Genomic DNA, 22,922 nt, shown 5'->3' on the forward strand with positions numbered 1-22,922 from the left:
AGCTGGGTCTCCCGCCAGCTCATCGTGGATCCCGGCCTGATCACCGACTTCCATCATGCCCATCCCGGCGAGCCGGGTCGGCCTGGTCGCCGGGTGGCTCCCGTGGAGGGGGGGGGGTACTGTGAGGTTTGGTCCGCTCCCCACCCACACGCTCCGTCCCTTTAAGGTACTTTGTTGATTAATTGCATTCCCCGCCACACGCTCCGTTCCTGTAAGGTGCCATGTTGATTGGTGCTCTCCCCACCACACGCTTCTGGAGCAATGATCAATTTCATCCCGCAGCTGTCACAGCTTGTCATCAGCGCCCTTTGGCTTTATATACCCTGATCCCCCTAATATCGATGTTGGATCGTTTTGAATATACTCCTGCATTTGCCTGTCTTCCCCGTCGCTGTTCCCTGTTCTGTTGCTCCCCAGGACTTTCGTGGAGTAATCCCTGTGGAAAACCAGATTCCCCGTTCGAAGCTGCGCCTCGTTATCTGCCCGCTTTACGCGTTGCGCTCTGGTGAGTTTTTGGAAACAGTTCTTTTTTGGATCACCAGTTTTTTGTGTGTTTGTGAAACACAGAAGAGATCCCGTTTTTGTTCATACTGTTCTCACCTAATTTTTGTGTTGGATTTACACAAGAAAGGACAGAGCAGGCTGTTCTTCCTTAGGAGGCTCAGGTCTTTTAATGTGTGTGGGGAAATGTTGTTTATGTTTTATCAGGCAGTGGTGTCAAGTGTGCTCCTCTACGCCGCTGTCTTTTGGGGTGGTAATACCACGGCCAGGGATACCAGACGGCTGGATAAGCTGGTCAAGAAGGCTGGCTCAGTGGTAGGGAGGAGACTGGACCCACTGGGGACCATGGTGGAGAGCCGCACTCAGAGCAAGCTGCTGGCCATCATGGGCAATACCAACCACCCTCTCCACCACACCCTGGTGGGGCAGAGCAGCAGTCGCAGCGGACGGCTCATCTCCCTGCACTCACGGACTGAGCGGCACAGGAGGTCCTTTGTCCCCACAGCCATCAGACTGTACAAGAGCGTATTATAGTTACACCTGTTTTTACACCTGTTTTTACATCTGTTTTTACACTTGTTTTTTATACACCTGCTTTTATCTAATCACGCTCCTATTTTAATTTTAATTTTAATATTGATGGGTATGATTTAATTGAATTTGATCATGTACTTATTTTAATTCATGATGCAGACATAACGTGTAACTACTGTATGGGAATGGTCAATGTCTGTATACTATGTGAGCTGCGAGATACCCTGAATTTCCCCAAGGGGATTAATAAAGTATCTATCTATCTATCTATCTATCTATCTATCTATCTACACTTTGGATTACCGTATTGTTTTTTCTCTGGACTCTGCTAACTGTGTGTGTTACACCGAAGATCAAGTCACTTGGATATTTATTTGGATCAAGTCACCTCTCTGTTTCTGTTGTGCGCTGGGCTAACTCAGATTTCTCTCTCTCTCCGTTTCCACCTGGAGTGAAAGCTGGGAGGATCTGCAGAGCGGCTTCAGACGTCACAAGCTAATTCCTCACCACCACCTACTGGGAGAATCTGCAGAGCCGCAACAATCTTCACTTGCCAGATTCCCCGTTTGTTCTGTTGCTCAACCTAATTCAATCTTGTGACTCTGAGAATAAATACGCCCTTGCTTTGGCTAACTCTGAAACAACTCTCTCTGTGCCGTTGCGCTTGAGGTCGGTTACAAACCCTAACATCAGGGACAGCTCTACTGTCTCCTCATTCCTGGGAACGCAGTTGCTGGCTGGCTAATGTGTGTTCAGTATATATTGGTATGTGGGCCGACGTGTATGCTACATGAGGGTAATAATTGTTTGTATTTTCAGGCTGTATAGGCGCCAATACAGCCTGAAAATAAAAATAATTATTACCCTTGTGTCATCATCACATACCGCAATATACTGAGCACACATTAGGAACAAACACATAATTCAAATGTAACGTTAGCGCCCACCACATCAAGTACGTCTACACAAAATATATGAGTTGTAGGTTGGAAATTATGGAATAGATTTACAGACAAAAAAGGTGTTTAGCCTGCTCATACCTTAAAAGCGTGGGGCAGCACGAATAACTTGGCTCTGATAATGTATATCGTGCTTCCATTCAAACAGACGGCAACACACGTAAAGTCAAGTCTCACTTGCGTGAGACCACCTCTACATGCTCTGGCAATACCTGGCCAGGGTACTCCTGGGTCCTAGTGCCCCCCATGTTACACTATATGGTATGTGTGCACTGTGCACATGTATTTTATATGTTAATAAAATTGCATTTATCTATAGTCCTAATTCTGTCACTGTTTGATGTCACAAAGAAGGGTGTATCCGAAAGCTGTCTACAACATTTGTAAGAGGTGATGAAAAAAGTCAACAAATAATTAACTGTATTAGACATTTGTTAAAGGGGACATGTACTATAAATGTCATTTTTCAGTCTCTAGCATTGTATTATAGTAATAGGAGTTAGTATCAATGTGTTTTAGTCTCTAAATACCATATTGGCGGATTGCTCTGATTCAGCTCAGATAATTTCCTGCTCCAGTAAATTAGTCCATCCTGATTTGAAGGCCTGAGTGACGTCATTCAGGCTCTGGGTAGAAGACAGTGATGTGATTGACTCTGTGGTTGTTTTAATGCCCGCCCACTTCCTCATACTGCGAGGCAGATTGAAACCCGACACCTCTGCATACTCTGGAGGGAGAGAGAGAGAGAGAGAGAGAGAGAGATAGGGAGACAGAGAGAGAAAGGGAGGGAGCACTTGGGGGGGGGGGGGGGGGGGCCTGCCGCGCCACACGGGAGAGGGGAGGAAGGGAGCCCCCCCCCCCCCCCACACAAGCTGCCGCAGGGAGAGAAAAAACGAAAGGAAGAGACGGACTGTCACTCAAAGTGCTTATGGGCTGAGCCAGGCCATAACAGCCTGAAATCTTGGAGCTGAAACCGTACAGATGTCTTCAATAGACTAACAGGAATTGTGTAAAGTTGCCCAAATAGTGCTAGGAATAGCAGTACATGTTCCCTTTAACACTTTGAGTGCCAGCGACGTGTATTGTCGTCTTATCATGCCCCCCGTTGAGTGCCGACGACGCCAATTGTCTTTTTTTTTTTTTAATGGCGATCTGAATTCATATTTCATCAACCGAGTCTTCCGTTGGTACAGCAGACCCTCTAGGAGCTCAGATGGGAAAATACCGCCCCCTATTGTCTATCCCTGTGTAACTGCAGGCCATTCGATTATACTGCTGGATCCCTGTGGGGGGAGCCAACTGGCTCCATTATGCTGGCGAGCCGTCTGATGATGAGGGAAGTGATCGTGAGTTGGAAAGCAGCGTGGAATATATATTTACAGCAGCCAATAATCAATCAATAAACGCGATCGATATTTGGAATGGCGATCAGGAATTGGAATAATCTTTTTGGAGAACATCTGATCTAAGGTAAGGAGTCTATGTTACCAGTTTTAGGATAATCAGAGCTGTATTCACTGAGATATCAGCATGTGCCGTGTGTGTGTGTGTGTGTGTGTGTGTGTGTGTGTGTGTGATGTTGAGGAAATAAGAGAATCGATTTCTCAGCTTGCTTCTATAGCGTGCATAAGTACACATATACTATCGATAATCTAGAGTTTATTTGAAAACGATTCATAAATAGGCCGACAAATGACAACATGTCTAGTGTATTCGAGAATATTCCAATAAATGCCGTTTATGGGGAATCTTTCTATTTTCCGGAAATTTTCGAGAGAACGATAGCTTTTCGAAATGCTATAAAAAGGATATGAACCGATTAAAAAACAATCCGTTTTGACAATGTTGACTACAAACAAGTCATTGATAAGCGACGGGCAGATTAGCCATAATTTAAAACATAGATTATGCGTTTTTAACGCTATCATTGAAGTGGATGCTGGCACTCAACAGGGTTTTCAATGTTAAATGCCCGGCACGGATCTAGTTAATGATGAATACGCTTCACTTTAGATTAGGGCACACAATAGCATCTGCAAATGTTTTCTAGATGTTTTATGAATGTCTTAACAAATAATTTGTTAAACATGAAAAGACAAGTCTGGTAATTGCTTCGTGTGTATTCATAAAAGTCCACAAATAAACAAACAATTAGACATTTGTTAATAATGAATAGGCTTCACATTAGGGCACACAATAGCATCTGTAAATGATTTATAGATGTTTTATGAATGTCTTAACAAATCATTTGTTGAACATGAACAAATAAATTGAGGTACAGTATAGTTGTTTTTTCATATCCATTTTTCAAAGCATCTACAAATGTGTTACTACACATTAAACAACATTATTTAATGATGAACAAATCAAGTACAAACAATGTTGATAATGAGTTATAAATAATGTAGAACCAATTTGTAAATGTTATACAAATATAGTTATAAATTATTTAATTACGAATGTATATAAATGGTTTGTTCATGATTGGTTCATTATCTACAAATACCTTATAAAGGTCTTATAACTGAGTGTTATTATAAAGTGTTACCAATAAAAGTAGGCTACATAACAACTAATAAAAATAAGAAAACTAGTACCAGTCATCATCAGGGAAATGAGGTATATTCAGCAGGTGTTACAGTCCTGTGTCATACCGTAGCCTACATTTTTGTTGACATCTGTTTACCATGTAATCGAAAAATGCTATTCCTTTTCATCTCCTTTATAATTGATTGTTGTAGTAAGCCTTTGGTTTGTTGTGTTACCGTTCATAGTCTCTAAAGTGAGTTTATATAGTTAGTTACATCAGTGTTTTAAAGTGCATATCATTCACGTGAATGTCAAATAAATTTCACATTATGCATTATGCAGTTTACTGTTTTATTGGACTCTGTAAATGTAAATCTACATTTCATTGTAATGACAATGTTTAATTACATTTTCATTAATGTAACTCGTGACCTTTCTGCATGAGAAGAAGCTGACAGAAATTGACCCCAACATGTGGGCTACTCTGAGAATCTCTGTGGCTCTCCCTGTTACAGTGGCTGCTGCTGAAAGAAGCTTCTCTAAGCTCAAGCTCTTTCCATTATAAGCATAAATCATGTGGTCTCAAAACAGTTGTCTTATGGTGACGTCATAGATGACTTTGCTGCAAGAAAGGTTAGGAAAGTAAGACTGTAAAGTGAGCTTGATGAGGGGGCTTCTAAGTATGTTACAAGTCGAAGCCTTGTGCTTGTGTGCCTTTTGTGTTTGTGTGCAGTACTTGTGTGCAATTATTTATTTATTTATTTTACTTTATTTAAGTTCATTGTAATTATATTTGACCTTACTTTTTTAATGGCAGTAGGCTACTGGTTATTATAATAATGTCACTTGTTCACTGTTTAGATTTTTGAAAAACTGTTTGATTCTGTGGGTTATTTTCAATAAAAGAAAAATGTGAAAACTAAAGTGTGAGTGCATATTATTGGTAGTGAATAAACTGTGATGCAAGGGGGTGTCAGATAAAATCCTGCCTAGCGGGCAGCCAATTGATCAGAGCCGGCCCTGCCCTGAGGAGAGCAAAACCCCAAACGTTACACTTACTTTTTTATAATGTAAATTTCTCCGCCATTTTTCATCAGATTGCAACAACGTTTTTTGCTAGACGTTCACAGAAAGGTAGAGAAACAAACTGCATTATGTGTTATGGCAATAACGTTCAGGTTTTTGGGATATGATCCCGAAAAATAAGAGAAAGAAAAAAGTTATGCTAGAAGTCAGATGATTGACCGTGGCTGGCGTGAGCTGGGAAGTATAGTTTTTTGAAATTCAAAAGCCCATCGAACGCCCTGGGTCTCTTCTCTTAAAAGACTACACTCAAGTTAGGTTGCACCAAATCCTTGCATCATTCCTTACCTTTTTCCGACTCAATGCCCTGAGATTTCTATAAACTCATATTTCACCTGGACCACTCAGGCTTAAGAGGTTAAGTGGTCCTTGAAAATGCCTGTCGATTGCATACTGAAATTGGACACTATTATGGAACCATTTTTAGCAGATGCACAAGTCTGGCCTCCTTTGAAAGGAAACACTCTGAATAAAAGTTTTTTTTATTTTCGTCTGAATTATTTTGCAAACAGATGCCTGCAGATCTATCCACTCTTTAGTTATTAGCTGAAAACACTGCTGGGGCCATAGCCTGAAGTCTCACCTAGAACATGTCCAAAGTCGATAACAATATCATAAAATAATTGTGTTTTACACATCTTTATGTAATCGTATGTTTAGGCGTTTTTCCCAAGATTTGTCAGAGGAGTCAACACTACCTCAGTCAGTCCCCTCTCCCCCTCCCCCACTCATCTCTTGTCACATACACCACCCCCACCTCTTCCCTACACATACACAAACCCTCAACCCCCAGAGGAGCGACAACAACAGATCAGTGCAATTTGCGCTCCTGAGAGGGAGGTGCACATTCATTCTCTTGCATGCCACTCTCGCTTTTACCACTTTTAGCGCTTCTCGGCCTCAGAAAACCAACTCAAGTAAGATGTCATTCTTCTCAGAATTTCATTGGCTACACAAACAGTCAATAATTTTCAGCGTCAGTGGTGATTTGTCCGGTCATTGAGAGGCGAAACCGGAGGTGGTCACTCGTTGGCTGTTTGGTCTTATAACCCGCGATTGGAAGCACGTAATAGGTCGAGCGGTGTGTCAATCAAACAGCGGCCATTTTTACTTTCAACCGATGTGTTGGTGGAGAGACAATAACACAGTGTGATGCCGACAGTGCGCAGGCCGATGGCCAGAGGGCTTAACCTGTGTTTGCTCATTTCTAAGGTCAGACATTCTTAGATTTCATGGACATATCCCTTCGAGGCTTGGCAGGCCTGCTCAAAAAGATTTCTTAAACAATATCAAATCAGCTCCAGTTCATACAAAACACTCACAAAAATGACTTGCTCAATACCAGCGCCTTCGCAAAAAATGTGTGGATGACGGATACTCTGTTGGTGTACATTATGAATATGATTACAATCCACGTCCTCGTTCATCTGTTCACTCTTTCTCTCTCTCTGCTCTGTTAGTTGAATAATTCATACTGGTTGATTAGACTGAAAAATAGAGCAGAATTTACATTACATTTATTTGATGCTGGATTTCTCTCCAGAACCTCCTGTGTGTGTCTAATGCCAGGTATGGTGAGAGGAGGAGGGGAGAAGAGAAGAAGAGGGAAGGGGGTGAGAGAGGAAGATAGAGGGGAGAGGAGTAGAAAAGAGAAGAGCAGAGGAGAGAACAAGAGGACGGGAGAGAAGAGAAGATAAGTGGAGATGGGGAGGAGAGAGGGGAGATGAGAAGATAAGAGAATAGTAGAGGAGAGAGGGGTAGATGAGAGAAGATAAGAGAAGTGAAAAGTGGAGGAGGGAGAGGAGAGAAGAGGAGGAGAGGAAAGGAGAGACGAGGATACGAGATGAGAGGATAGAAAGAATTTATGGAGGAATGGAGCACTTCTGAGTGAAGAGAAGAGAAGTGAAGAGGAGAGGAGAGGAGAGGAGAGGAGAGGAGAGGAGAGGAGAGGAGAGGAGAGGAGAGGAGAGGAGAGGAGAGGAGAGGAGAGGAGAGAAGGGAAGAGAAGACAAGAGTAGAAGAGAAGAGAAGACAAGACAAGATAATAGAAGAGAAGAGAGGAGAGGAGAGGAGAAGAGAAGAGGAGAGAAGAGAAGAGAGGATATAAGAGGAGAGGAGAGGAGATGGGAGGAGAGGAGAGGAGATAATAGAAGAAGAGAGGAGAGGATAGAAGATAATAGAAGAGAATAGAGGAGAGGAGAGGAGAAGAGAGGATAATAGAAGAGAAGAGAAGAGAGGAGAGGAGAGGAGAGGAGAGGAGAGGAGAGGAGAGGAGAGGAGAGGAGAGAAGAGAAGAGAAGAGAAGAGAAGAGAAGAGGAGAGGAGAGGAGAGGAGAGGAGAGAAGAGAAGAGAAGAGAAGAGAAGAGAAGAGAAGAGAAGAGAAGAGAAGAGAAGAGAAGAGAAGAGAAGAGAAGAGAAGAGAAGAGAAGAGAAGAGAAGAGAAGAGAAGAGAAACGAAACCCTCTCTCCCTCTTACCATCTTTCCTGTGGTGTGGGGCTGAGTGGTGGGGCTGTTGGATGCAGTAGGTCTGCCTGGTCTGGATGCCCCCTCCACACAGAACACTGGTGTTCCCCAGCCTGTGGTCCTGGTGGCTCAGCAAGGGGGCGACGTCACACTCCCCCCAGTCCGTAGTCCTCCAGACATACCTGCACGTAATACCACAAACACACGTACGTTTACATACACATGAATGCGTGCCCACACACATGCATGAATTATTATTATTATTGTGTTTGTTTGTTTTGTATATTTTGTTATTTAAATGTCATTGCAAACAAAGTAATAATGTGTGTATAAACGGTCATAATTAAAGCTACAATGTGTAAGATCTTAAATTATTATTATTATTATTCTTTTTTGTATTCAAATCTGTCTCTAGACTTTCCCTAACGGGATCCATAAAGGGATATATTATCTTAAATAAATTTTTTTGTTAGAATTTAGCTTTTAACCAAATTCCCATTTGAGCTTCTCTGATTGGACGTCCCGTGGTGATGGTCGGGAGGATACGATCCTCTCTACGTCGCCCCCATACCTCAGATGTATCCGTTATCAGCTCTATTCTATTTTCAATCTTTCAAAATGTTCTTATGTACCCCAGTTTGCTATTGCATGTACATATTTGTGTTTTATTACACGTATATGTACATACATACCAACTATTTAGTTTTATTCTCCACCCATCGATCATCCATAGCAACGCTACTAAGCACTTTGAACTGCAACCTCTGTATGAAAAGTGCTATACTATTATTATTATTATTATTATTATTATTATTATTATTATTATTATTATTATTATTATTATTATTATTATTATTATTATTATTATTATTATTATTATTATTATTATTATTATTATTATTATTATTATTATTATTATTATTATTATTATTATTATTATTATTATTATTATTATTATTATTATTATTATTATTATTATTATTATTATTATTATTATTATTATTATTATTATTATTATTATTATTATCACCGACATCCAAGAAGGGGATCCCCCCTTGAACGGCCCTTTTAAGGTTTCTCTCCTCCACATTGCCTGTGGTTATTTTTTCCTATTGCTAGGTTTTAGTGAGTTTTTCATTACTTTCACGTGGGGTATGTCTGGGAGTGTTGCATTAATTAAAATTATTTATTTTACATTTTATTTTGGATTTCCTGTTGTTTTTTGTTTTGTTCTTGACTTATTGTGATGTTTCTTCTCGACTTGTTTAAAGAAGACGTGTCCGGCCCATGGGGACATTAACGTGTGTTGTCGGGCCTTACAGATACATTTGATTTGATTTGATTTGATTGGTCAGAAGAAGGAGCCTCTCTGTTTAAACTTTAAAAATGGAATATCGTGTAGTATATTGACTGTGAGCCAACTGGGGACTAGCCTACAAGACTATTGAACAATGCAGTGACTTGGTTACTTGCTACTTATCCCCCACGTATGACATTTGCGGTATGAATTGTTCTATATTCGCTCGTTATGGATGAGCGGGGTTGATATTTTTATTTTTTATTTTGATTTCTTCTCATTTCCTTTTACTAGCCTACCGGCTGTCCTTCAATATCCCGTTAGCGTTCCTTTAGCGTTAAACGAGCTGGATTCTCGCTAATTCATTGAGAATGAATGATGTCACTTTATGACAAACGTGCGCAAACTTTTGCCAAAACAATGCCGCGGGTGGGCGGCGCTCAGAGCGAACCACTCTACCGACGGATCATGGACCAGAATCGTATCTGTCGGTGTTTTTGTTTTAGTTTTTTTTTTGTGTTTTTTTCATCACGCTATGTTTTGTTTACAGCGTGTCATGTTTTTTTTTATTGTTTTTTGTCAAGAGCCCTGCGTTTGTCGACATGGTTAAAAATACTTCACTTAGTTGTCAGTATATCATCGGTCATTATTACTATTCTACACGCCCATGTCTGCTCAGAATAATAATAAACTGTGCCTCGCCACATGGAATGTAAATGGATTGGGTAATGTAATCAAGAGGAACAAGGTACTTTATAAATTGAAATCCTCCAGGTATGATATAATGTTTTTGCAGGAATGTCATTTGTCATTGGATGAATCAAAGCGCTTATGTAAGGGATGGGTGGGTCACGTGTTCTGCAGTGCCGGTACCAGTCAAAGTAGGGGAGTCATTATACTAGTGAACAAACAGCTGCAATTTAAATGTCTGAGAGAACTCAAAGATGAAGAAGGGAGGATTGTCATTATTTTGGCTGAGATTCAGGGGAAAGTATTTATCCTAGCCAATACATATGCTCCTAATGGGGATGTCCCAATGTTTTTTACTGACCTGGAATGTAAATTAAATGACATGGGTGACTATCCAATCATATGGGCAGGGGACTTGAATATTACTATGGATGCTGTTCTGGATAGAAGTACACCAACCACTGCTAGACCCCCCAGATCAACCTCCACAGTGGGAGGAATGTGTTCTGCCCTGGGGCTGGTAGATGCTTGGCGTACTCTAAATCCTAAGGGGAGGGACTATACTTTTTTTTCTTCGGTTCACGGTGTATTCTCAAGGCTTGATTATTTTTTTATCTCTAAAGATCTGCTCCCATCTACATTGGCCTGTTCAATTGGCAACATTATAGTGTCAGATCATGCAAGGGTGACCCTTGAGCTGCTCCCCATTGACCGTGCAAAGCGGTCCTCTAGATGGAGATTTAACTCATCTCTATTGCAGGATACAGACTTTAAAGCCATGCTGAAAAATCAGATTGATATGTATATAGAGACAAATGTTCCTTCTGCGCCATCAGCAGGGGTTGCTTGGGAAGCTCTGAAGGCTTTTGTGAGGGGTCACGTAATTCAATATGCATCATATAAGAAAAAGCAGAACGCCAAAAAAATGGGCGATTTAGAAAAAATGCTGCTGGTTGCGGAGCGTCAGCTCAAACAAAAAATATCACCAAATAACTTAAGGCTTGTAACTCAATTAAAATATGAGTATAACTGTATCCTTTCGCAGAAGGTCGAGTTTGGATTGTTTAGGGCCAGGCAGAATTACTTTGAATCGGGGGACAAAGCCGGGAAGTTGCTGGCCAGGTATATTAAACACAAGGAGTCATCATCCACTATTTCGGCCATTCAGGTACAGGGGGGAGCCGTCGTGACTAAGGCTAGCGATATTAACAATACTTTCAAAGAATACTACATGGGTCTTTACACTTCCTCTTCCAAGGCGACACAGCAGGAAATTCCTTTATTTTTTAGCGGGCTGGATCTCCCTACATTAGACGCGGCTCAACGTGAGTATTTAGACGCCCCAATAACGGAAGATGAAATAGCAGAGGTTATTAGGAAATTGCCGTCCGGTAAAGCGCCGGGGCCTGATGGTCTTACAACTGAGTTCTTTAAATGCTTCTCAACAGAGTTGACACCTCTACTGCAGAGTATGTATATTGAAGCTTTGGATAGAGGCTATTTACCCCCCACCCTATCACAGGCCTTGATATCTTTAATATTGAAAAAAGATAAGGAACCCTCCGAGTGCAAGAATTATCGTCCAATTTCCCTGATTTCCCAGGATGTAAAAGTGCTTTCCAAAATATTGGCAAACCGTTTGGATGGAGTAATATCCTCCCTGGTGCATCCTGACCAAGTTGGGTTTATTCGCAAAAGAAATTCGTCTGATAACGTCAGACGCCTTATCAATGTAATGTGGGCAGTCAGTAGCGATAATGAACCAACGGCCGCCATCTCACTGGACGCGGAAAAGGCGTTTGACAGCGTAGAATGGGAGTACTTATTTTCAACCCTGGAGGCGTTTGGTTTCGGTCAGACCTTTATAAAATGGGTGAAGTTGTTGTATAACCAACCGGAGGCAGCGGTGCAAACAAATGGGATAATCTCCTCATATTTCAAACTAGGCCGCGGGACACGCCAAGGGTCACCCCTTTCTCCTTTGCTCTTCTGTTTAGCGCTTGAGCCCCTGGCAGCAGCTATACGTAAGGACCCAAGTTTCCCTGGAGTTACAGTGGGGGGCACGGCCCAAAAACTTATGCTTTATGCAGATGACATTTTGCTTTTTGTTACAGACCCAGGCAATGCTGTACCCGCACTACTAAAGACAATAGATACGTTCTCAAGATTTTCAGGGTATAAGGTTAATTGGTCGAAGTCGGAGGCTCTTCCCCTAACGTCCTACTGCCCCAAATCACTATTTAAAGATGGCTCCTTTCAGTGGCCTGAAAAGGGTATTCGGTATCTAGGGATTCTTTTCCCCAAGCAAGTAAACGACATTGTTAGTGTCAACTTTGACCCACTACTAGGCAAAATCTCAGCGGATGTGGAGAGATGGGCTCCCCTTTTCTTGTCACTATGGGGCAAGGTTAATGTTCTTAAGATGAACTGCATTCCCAGAGTAAACTACCTCCTCCAGTCACTGCCGATAGCAATACCTAGCAAGTATTTTAAACAATTTGATAGAATATGCAACACATTCCTGTGGAACGGTAAAAGACCCAGGATGCGTATTGGTAAACTACAACAGCCTGTGGACAGAGGTGGCCTGGGTCTCCCCAAATTATTACTATATCATTATGCTTACAGTTTCAGACATATGACACAGTGGGCCCTGCCCCCTGAGAGAGCGCCTCCATGGTACATAATGGAGCAGTCGGTATACACACGGCTGCCCCCACTGTCGTATATTACAGCTAAATTACCACCAACTGCCCGAACTCACCCTATTATCTCTCACATACAGGCCGTATGGAAGAAGGTGTCTCGCATCTTTCATATCAACCCCCATTTAAGCCTGTCAGCAGGCTTATGGGCCAACCCAAAATTGTGTATATGCAGATCCCCCTTTATGTGGAAGGAATGGATAGACAAAGGCATCCTCACCCTGGGGGACCTCTATGAAGACGATGCATTAAAATCTTTTGAAAAACTGATTCAACAATATCAGCTGGCCAACAATCAATTTTGGAGATATTTACAATTGAGGCATCTTCTCATAGGCACATTTGGCTCGCCACAGACCCTCCCCCAGGGTACAGACCTGCTGAAAAAGATTTTGGCTATTTCTGGGTTGGGACATGAGGCCTCGGTCTACTATTCCATGTTTATCGACAGGGAGGGCAGTGGGATATCCTCTGCTCTCAAAATAGTCTGGGAAAAGGATCTAGGGGTCACATTTGAGCAAGAGGACTGGGATATAATCTCGGGGATCCCCAAACAGGTGTCCAGGGATATTAGAACAAGGCTAATACAATTCAAGATCTTCCACCGCATTTATTGGACCCCCTCTAAAATGTATAGACTGGGCCTGAAAGAGAACCCAGATTGCTGGAAATGTCACACAGGGGAGGGGGACCTAGTCCATGCACTCTGGTCATGTCCGAAAATCGGAGACTTCTGGAGTAACATACATGACTACATCACAGAGGTCACAGGGACGGAGTATGATTTCTGTTCTGGTTTATATATCCTGGGGGATCCCCACAGTCTTAGCCATATCGCAAAGCCCCTAGCTGATTGGATACAGACTAGTATAATGATAGGCAAACAGATCATAATGAGAGGCTGGAAGGCACCAGAAGGCCCGTCATTCCGAGAGTGGAGTGGAGAACTGGGTAGGGTAGCTGCCTATGAGAAAATATCTTTTAGTTTAGGAGAGAAAGGAGACAAATATATTAGCAAATGGGGGAAATATTTGCAATTTCACTTACTATAAAAGGAGGAGGGGCACACTTGTCCAAGACAGCGACGATACACATGAGTATAGAATACCTGACAAATGCACCATGTTTATGTAGACAAGAATGGCTCTATGTTTTAATGTAGATTTATTTTTTCGTTTGGTGTTTCCTTTCTGTTTTGGTACTACTTTCCATTATATTCTCGGCTTAGTCTAATTTATCTTTCTATTTTTTATTTTTTATTTATTTTTTGTTATGGTAGAATTTTTCGTTTGTTTAGGTTTACTTATTCTAATGTCTTTATTTTTTATTTTTATTTTTTTTCTGTCTTCCCCCCCATATGGGGGGTATCAGTGTAACCTAGACGTTAGGGGTCCAGGTGTCTATGTTGTCCTTCAGGACTGACCCATGCTGATGCAAAATATGTCATTCATTGTATTGTCCTGAAGTACTGTGTGCAAAAAGAAAAAATATGCAATAAAGTATAAGTCATAAAAAAAAATGGAATATCGCACAGTAGACTACGTAACAGTGCGTCAACGTTACCCTGTGTTTTGGAGCAAAATTGGAACAAAACAAGCTTTAAAGTAGAGAGCAAAGTTTGTATTTTAATTCAGGAACCGTCCGATAACAATGTGGAAGTTAGTGTAACCTTAGGCTTACTGCACCCTATATGGATACTGTGATACTGTGATACTGTGAATAATGTATATTTCAGTGGATACCGTGATACTGTGAATAATGTATACTCAGTAGATAGTAAATTATCACACTACCTCATGCATACTGCACCTTATGTGACACTGTGAATAATGTGAATATTCCTCAGCTAGTCAGATAGTAAATTATATTGACCATATTGATCAAATTGTTTACACTGCCTGTGTTGTTTTTTACTACCTGTATACTGTGTTGTTTTACTACCTGTACCCCCCCCCCCTCCCCCCCATGCTGCTATGATGCCTGAATTTCCCCAAGGGGATCAATAAAGGAATATCTTATCTTATCTTATCTTAACAAAGCCAAATATAACGGCTGGGAAGGGATACGGCTGATAATATAAATGAAACGACAAAGAGAAAACCATTTCCTCACAGGGCTGGTCCCGAATGCTCACGTTCACACTCCAACAACAACAAACGTTCATCCAACTGCTCTCACTTTGACTATGAACAATGCTTTGACGTAGAAAGCAATAATATTGGTGGAGTGTAATAGGACACAAGCCTGCAGTAATCTATCAAATGCTTAATTTCCGTAATGAGCTTTCCCTAATCATGTGTAGCTTTCGCCCCAAATAAAAAAAATCAACTCTCGCGGAGGGAGAGAAATCATTCGTTATCGACTTCTTTGTTTACCAAACACAATAGGCACTCTCCATCTGTCATCACGCCCCACACCGAATCTCCATACCAATGAGGTCCAGGGGACGGTCCCGGGGGTCAAACGAGTGGCATAAAAGGCCCCCGATCGGCGATCCCAATGTAAACAAAATAGTGGCCTCGTATCACAAAAAAAGAAAGAAATAAGAATAGAGATGATTTCATTCTCTAGTTGATCGAAAGCAGTTGATAGCCACTGGCCATTTACATTTAGTCATTTAGCTGAACGCCTTAAATTTTTTTAAATTATTATTATCTTTTCTCCCCCTTCATTTTCCGTTTTTCTCCCCTCCCAATGTTAGTCGTTATGCCAATTCCCAATCCCCTTCCTGGTCGTTGCGCACTCTACCCCCTACCGTCGGTCTGCGAGGGCGGAGACTATCACGTGCTTCCTTCCTTCCTGTGTAGCCAGCCCACCGCTTCTTTTCACCTGGCAGTGCGGACTCTCACTGGGGGAGTGTAACGTGTGGAAGGTCACACTACCTCTCCCAGATCCTTCCCTCGCTGTGCAGGCGCCCAGACCGCGTCTATACTTTTACCAACTAACCTCCAGTTCTGCATTCGCGTTCTGCGATCTATTTGGCCACTGACGTTTCTGGTCATGTGACATGTGCGCCAATCGCGTGACGCCTGTTTCTGCGCCTATTTCCGCCTCTAACAGCCTGCAAACTAAAACTACCTAACGCCTAGTTTATCACTGGTTAAGCTTAGGCGACTCTTTCGAAGTTGGTTAAGGTTAGAGTTTGGAATCAGGGCAGGCATTCTATCGCCCTGCTCTAAGACAAACTCTAACCTTAACCAACTTCGAAAGAGTGCCTAAGCTTAACCAGTGATAGAAACAGGCGTCACACGATTGGCGCAGATGTCATATGACCAGAAACGTCAGTGGCCAATCAGATCGCAGAACGCGAAGGCGGAACTGGAGGTTAGTTGGTAAAAGTATTGACGCGCCCCGACCGAACTGTAGGAGTCGTTGTTTACAACAACCAGGACCCACCCTCGCCGGGTTTCCCACCCGCTAACACTGCCAATTGTGTTAGTGTGGACGGTCGGTCAACCCGGAAGCACCACAGCTGGATTCGATCCCACTGTCTCTGTGGTGGTAGACAGACGCTTAGTCTGCTGCGCTACCCGGCTGCCCTTAGCTGAACGCTTTTATGCAAAGCGACTTTGGTTCTGTACGACAAGACAGCAGGAAGGGCACAACTCTATCAGCTGAGTAACAATGTTCAACAGTGTTGAAACTTGGGTGCTGCATATTAGACATTATTTGTATAGCAGGTAGTGATATAGACAAGGACGATTAATTAGTGGAAGAGTGCATGATAGTAGAAGACCGTAAGAAGGTTAGTAGTTTTCTTTTGTTTTCTTTTTTGTAAGCCAGTATGGCTTACTACCATAGTGACCTGCTGTTGCACTTTACTGTTAGATTTGCAATCTGGTTAGATGCCAAACTTCTTTTCATTCTACTGTACTTGTGCTGCATAATATACATTTTTAAATGTAATATATTAATTTGAATCTAATCTAATACCTGTTTCACATTTTACATTACACGTATGCCTATTTATACCTGTATCACTGTATAGCATAATTATACGGTACATACCTGTACATCAGTTTAGCATATATACCACTAGCTTGTTATATCACATGTAATCACTTGTACAGTACATTGTATATTGTTAATGCACTTAACTGTTACATTAGCACTCTAATTGTCAACATTGTACTGTACATTTTAATAGTTTAATCATAGATTTGATCATTTTAATAGTGACTGGCTGGTCCTTAAGGTCCCTGAGTTTGCTCTGAACAGGGTAAATCTGCATGTTGCTATGATGCCCCTCCAGCTCATGGAATGAACTCCAACAGTCCTTAAAGCTTGAGATTATCTCCTCTGTTGCAGAGTTTAAAACCTTGAACTCCAACCGTTGTCAATAAAGTTGTACATATTTAAATGTATTGTTATCCTTACTTGTCTTATTGTTTTGATGTTATATGCTGTGTGCTTTTATATGCCTTTTTTGCGTAACTCTGTACGTACACTCGACGTAACTGTACATGAGGGAAACCTCACCCGGATGTCGAGTTTAAACACAGGTTTGAAATTAAATCAAACCTAAAATCTAATCTAATTGACTGAGCTTGTGCTACAGCTTGTGTTGTGAGCCAGCTTGTTAAATAGGAGTTGTTAAATTGTACTCAAAGTCTTTCGTGGCAGTAAATGGTTTGTTTTTACGTTGGTAATGTTTGTACAGTAAACCTATTGGAAGTAAAATAGACCTAGAGTATACTCTGCTTAGTATTTAGAATCTACAGATGAAACTCACACATTGACATAGTCAAAAATCCATAGATCGGGGGGCTTTGAAGAGATGCTTCTACTAGACAAATTGTCATGTTTGACATCATTTCTGTAAAGGAAGGCTTTCCTCTCATCGAATACTCTTCTTATTTATAGCCCGCAGGTCCTCTAATGTTAATTAATGCTGTGAAATGCATGGATTCATATTCAGATGAAGAGCCATGCGTTTCATGTCACAGTTCACCACCGCTTTGTGGCTACGTGCCAGCGTCTGGGGGCGTGTGTGTGTGTGTGTGTGTGTGTGTGTGTGTGTGTGTGTGTGTGTGTGTGTGTGTGTGTGTGTGTGTGTGTGTGTGTGTGTGTGTGTGTGTCTGTGTGTGTGTGTGTGTGTGTGTGTGTGTGTGTGTGTGTGTGTGTGTGTGCGTGCGTGTGTGTGTGTGTGTGTGTGTCTGTGTGTGTGTGTGTGTGTGTGTGTGTGTGTGTCTGTGTGTGTCTGGGGGCGCGCGTGTGTGTGTGTGTGTGTGTGTGTGTGTGTGTGTGTGTGTGTGTTTGTGTGTGTATGTGTGTGTGTGTGTGTGTGTGTTTGTGTGTCGTGTGTGTGTGTGTGTGTCTGGGGGTGAGGGGGGGGGGGGGGTAGGCTTCTCTCTCTGTTTAGCAAATGCAAAGCCGAAAAGGTTGCATTGCGTTGCATTGTCACATTTACACAGTTTTTCATTTTCATTTAAATTATTCCACATGTGTTTATAATATGTTTTATCATGTTTAACCCTTGTGTGATGTTTTTGTTACTCACCCAATGTCTGGTGGACCCACAATATTATTGGGATTTTAAAACAATAAAGCGATAACAATTCATGTAAAGAATACTTGACAGATGTTAACTTTATCTCAAGCATTTGCAATTGACCTCTACTGGATAACATTCATCAATAAGTCGGCGTGTCCACAGTCAGCTTTTTATGAGTTGCCAGCTCCTTTCTGTCATTCATTTCTATGCTAAAGACGCGACGGGCGCGCTCCTCTTCCCAGCGCCGCGCCGCGCGTTTTAGCGCTCTCGCCGGCTAGCGTTTTTGGGCGGAGCGCTCCCAGCGCATAAAGTTGAAAATAGTTCAACTTTGGGAGAGGAGCGCCGCTCATCAAGGTCACTTCTTTCGACCGACCAATCAAAATCGAGCAAGTGGCTGCGCCGCGGGAGTCGCGAGACAACGGTGTAGGCTACATCAAATTATTTCGACATCGACACAGACTGCAAGTTATTCTATCTATCATTCCAACTAAATACACAAGAAATGGCAGATGAGAGGCTAATTGTCGCGGTGTCGGACAATCAAGTCATATATACGCTCCCGGCGCTCTGGAAAAACGCTATGGAAACGCTCTGGGCATAACATATTTTTTATTTTAAAAGCGGTCCGCCTTGAAAAAAAATGCTATCTGTGGACACAGCCCCTAAAAGTGCCTTTCGTTCCAATAAATCCAATATAACACATGAATGGAATAAATCATGTTTATCTTGAAACATGAATGAAACAAGGTGGAGGCAGACAGTGACGGTACACAGTGAACCTTTTTGTTTAATTAGTTTTCACCTACAATCTCCACACTTCTGTCTCCAGTGGACCAGAACAGAAAAATTTGTTCTTTTATGTTATACATAAAATGATCCGAGGCCAATGAGTCTCAGGTTAATAACATTCCGCACGTCGCAGCACATTTGTCCTCGTTTGACGGTGCCCCGCTGTTTTAGTGTCTCTGAACCAATACATCGGTTGAAATCTAAGATGGATTTGATTGACACCCTACTTGACCGATTACATGGTTCCAATTTTGGGTTATGAGACCAAAACAGCCAACGAGCTTCAGTTTAGAAGAAGTGCCCGCCTCTGGTTGTGCCTCACGGACACCGGACCAGTGTTTACTTTCAGAAGAGTCCGGACTCATGCATGTGCTATAAATGGTTCAAGAATAACTTTTCAGTTTACTTTGGGTTTGCAATCGACAGGCGATTTATGCCAAATTTGAGTGTTAAGAGGTTAAAAAAAAAAAGAAAAAAAAATATATATAATTGTATAATTTCTCTTTTAGTAAACATTGAAAACGGGTCCCACAGAGCGGAACAGCACATAAGGGTCAAACACATGTAGGTCATGTGAGGGTGTCGTGATAAGAGCCAAGGTTTTGATATTATGTGATACAGTAACCATGAAAATGTAAACATATATAAACACACACACACACACATGTCATGTTCCAAAAACCCACGTTACAAAAACACATGTGACAATGTTTGTAGAAGAATTTTTCTTTGGGAAATTCACAAAAGGACAAACCTGGGACAGTTTGGTAGTAAATCCCCAATGATGTTGCAGGCCTCCTTCTCCTCCAGGGCAGGGCACCCCTGCCCACCCGCGCCCACAGGGAGCTGCGTCACCGTCCGCGCCCGGAGCCGGTAGCCGGGCGACAGGTCGGCGGCGCGGCAGGTCTTGGAGCAGGGGCTCCAGGGGGACCAGCCGGACGCCAGGCAGTCTTTGGGCACCACGCACGCCCGGAAGGTGGCGGGGGCCTCACGCTGCGCGCAAAGACTGGAGGAGGAGGAGGAGGGAAGAAAGAAGAAAGAGACAGTGAGCACAAAGGAGAGGGATTCCGAGAGGCGCCCCGGAGAAAAATATCATCTGACACATGAAAGGGACTCTAATTTAATTTCAGTTAATGCCTTCGTCGCTCCTTTCAGTGTTTGATAAATAAGGTCTCCCAGACAAAGGCGCCGAGGAGGAGTTTGACAGATACGTCTGCTGGGTGTTGGCATTTGATTAAGACTCTGTAGATGCAGGCGGCAGGTCGGGAAGCGTTTGGATAAAATAGCTCCTCAGATCAGACCCGAAAGGACGTTCTGATGGGGGTCGTTACTTTTCGACACAGCTGCAAATGCATTAAATATGCATATAGAATATAAAACGTGGGGCCTAATAAATGACCTTATTATGGCCAGGTCATACAGTACATCTATGGATCTCCTCTTTCCAATGGCAGAGTTCAATCTGGATTTAGTACCACCGGGCGCCCGTAACAGGGCAGCAAAGACTGTGAATGAAATCTACTGTCAGTGCAGTTACTTCTTAATAATGAAAAATGCTCTGCCATTTCTTTTCAGATTGAGACACGGTTTGTTTCTAGTAAAGAAACAAACAACGTTCTATTTTGTGGCAATAATGTAACGTTCAAAAAGTATGTCATGCCAGATGGCTCCAAGTTTGACAGGGGCTGGCGTGAGCTGGGTATAGTGTAGTTTTATGAAATTCAAAAGCCCATGGAAAGCCCTGGGTCTCTTCTTTCATAGGACTACAAACACGTATGACTGTGTCATTCCCTCGCGTCTAATTCATCTGGTTTCCGCCAGGATGCGCCGAGATATTTATAAACTCATATTTCGCTAATAAATCATTGGTAAACTAACATATTATAGTATAATAAAGTGGACTGGTCGGACAACACAGAGGCCCTCTACAGGAAGGGACAGAGCAGGCTGTTCTTCCTGAGGAGACTCAGGTCCTTCAACATTTGCAATAGACTGCTGCAGTCGTTCTACCAGTCTGTAGTGGCCAGCATCCTCTTCTATAGACTGCTGCAGTCATTCTACCAGTCTGTAGTGACCAGCGTCCTCTTCTATAGACTGCTACAGTTGTTCTACCAGTCTGTAGTGGCCAGCATCCTCTTCTATAGACTGCTGCAGTCATTCTACCAGTCTGTAGTGACCAGCGTCCTCTTCTATAGACTGCTGCAGTCATTCTACCAGTCTGTAGTGACCAGCGTCCACTTCTATAGACTGCTGCAGTCATTCTACCAGTCTGTAGTGACCAGCGTCCTCTTCTATAGACTGCTGCAGTCATTCTATCAGTCTGTAGTGGCCGGCGTCCTCTTCTATAGACTGCTGCAGTCATTCTACCAGTCTGTAGTGGCCAGCGTACTCTTCTATAGACTGCTGCAGTCATTCTACCAGTCTGTAGTGGCCAGCGTCCTCTTCTATAGACTGCTGCAGTCATTCTACCAGTCTGTAGTGACCAGCGTCCTCTTCTATAGACTGCTGCAGTCATTCTACCAGTCTGTAGTGACCAGCGTCCTCTTCTATAGACTGCTGCAGTCATTCTACCAGTCTGTAGTGGCCAGCGTCCTCTTCTATAGACTGCTGCAGTCATTCTACCAGTCTGTAGTGGCCAGCGTCATCTTCTATAGACTGCTGCAGTCATTCTACCAGTCTGTAGTGGCCAGCATCCTCTTCTATGCTGTGGCATGCTGGGGGGGCTACATCACCTCGAGGGACACCAACAAACTCAACAAGCTGGTGAGGAATGCTAGCTACGTGGTGGGAGTCGAGCTGGTCAGACTAGAGGTGGTGGCAGAGACGGGGATGAGAAGGAAGCTGGCTGCTATCCTGGAGAATCCCTCCCACCCCCTCTACGACGAGCTAGTCAAGATGAGAAGCACGTTCAGTCACAGACTCATACCCCCCCCCCCGACACTCAACTAACCGCCTCGGCCAGTCCTTCATACCAGCGGCCATCAGGCTCCACAACAGTGGGCAGGGACTGCTGCCAGACACCCAACTACAACTACTAGGAACCTAAAAGGACAATATATACTTACCTTATGCATACTGCACCTTATGTGTATACTGTATACTTCATCAGAGCATATATTTAGCATTTTAGCATTTAGCATTTTTAGATTATATATTAGATTAGATTTAGATTATTACATTATTACATTATATATTGTAACTATATTTATTAGTAGGGCAAATATAACTGAGAGGGCATACAGTACATACCCCATCTTGCACCTTGTTGCCCATATGCGCATGTCCAGAGTTAATTATATTGTTATATTGTTTACACCGCCTTTTTATTCTATTTAAATTTTTACTTCTCCACTGTACTATAATTCTGTGACCTGTACCATGTCTTCTACAACCTGTACCTACCCTCCCCCATGCTGCTCTGATGCCTCCCCTTGTCGAGAAACCTGCCCGCCGTTCCCCACCGAGTCCATGGCTGACGGATGCAGTGAGAGAACAAAGACAGGTCCTGAGAGCGGCTGAGAGGAAGTATAGAAAGTCACGCCTCACTGCTGACGTATCGCCACATATCACAATCTCTTGTTAACATTCTCCAAAACCATTACTACTGCCAAAGCTTCTTTCTTTCACCATAGGATTGAGGGCTCTGCCAAGAACCTTCGCAAACTGCATGCTACCATGTCCTCCCTCCTCACTCCCCCCCCACCCCCTCCTCCCTCCTCTCAAACTGCCGAAGACTTTGTGATCTTCTTTGAGGAAAAGGTGGAGAACATCCGCAGCTCCTTCTCCCAACCCCCCACCCATTCCAATTACTGAATCGAGAACCTCATCCTTCACTCTGTCATCTTTCTCTCCCATTACAGATGCCGAGACCCTGAA

The 22,922-nt window shown here is 42.7% G+C and overlaps 1 protein-coding gene across 1 annotated transcript in view; it reads right to left on the minus strand.

Annotated features, from left to right (window-relative positions):
* Positions 1-22,922, minus strand: part of thsd7ba (thrombospondin, type I, domain containing 7Ba) — a gene marked incomplete at both ends in the record, with an annotated part of 107,789 nt that overhangs the window by 47,639 nt on the left and 37,228 nt on the right. The window contains 2 exons of the mRNA XM_084315474.1: positions 8,084-8,253; positions 19,801-20,052. Of these exons, the coding sequence (XP_084171600.1) occupies positions 8,084-8,253; positions 19,801-20,052 (422 nt within the window). The remainder of the gene's footprint in view (positions 1-8,083; positions 8,254-19,800; positions 20,053-22,922) is intronic.

This window comes from Notolepis coatsorum (genome assembly GCF_963971535.1).
Source record: "Notolepis coatsorum genome assembly, chromosome: 6".
In the NCBI taxonomy this organism is placed as follows: Eukaryota; Metazoa; Chordata; class Actinopteri; order Aulopiformes; family Paralepididae; genus Notolepis; species Notolepis coatsorum.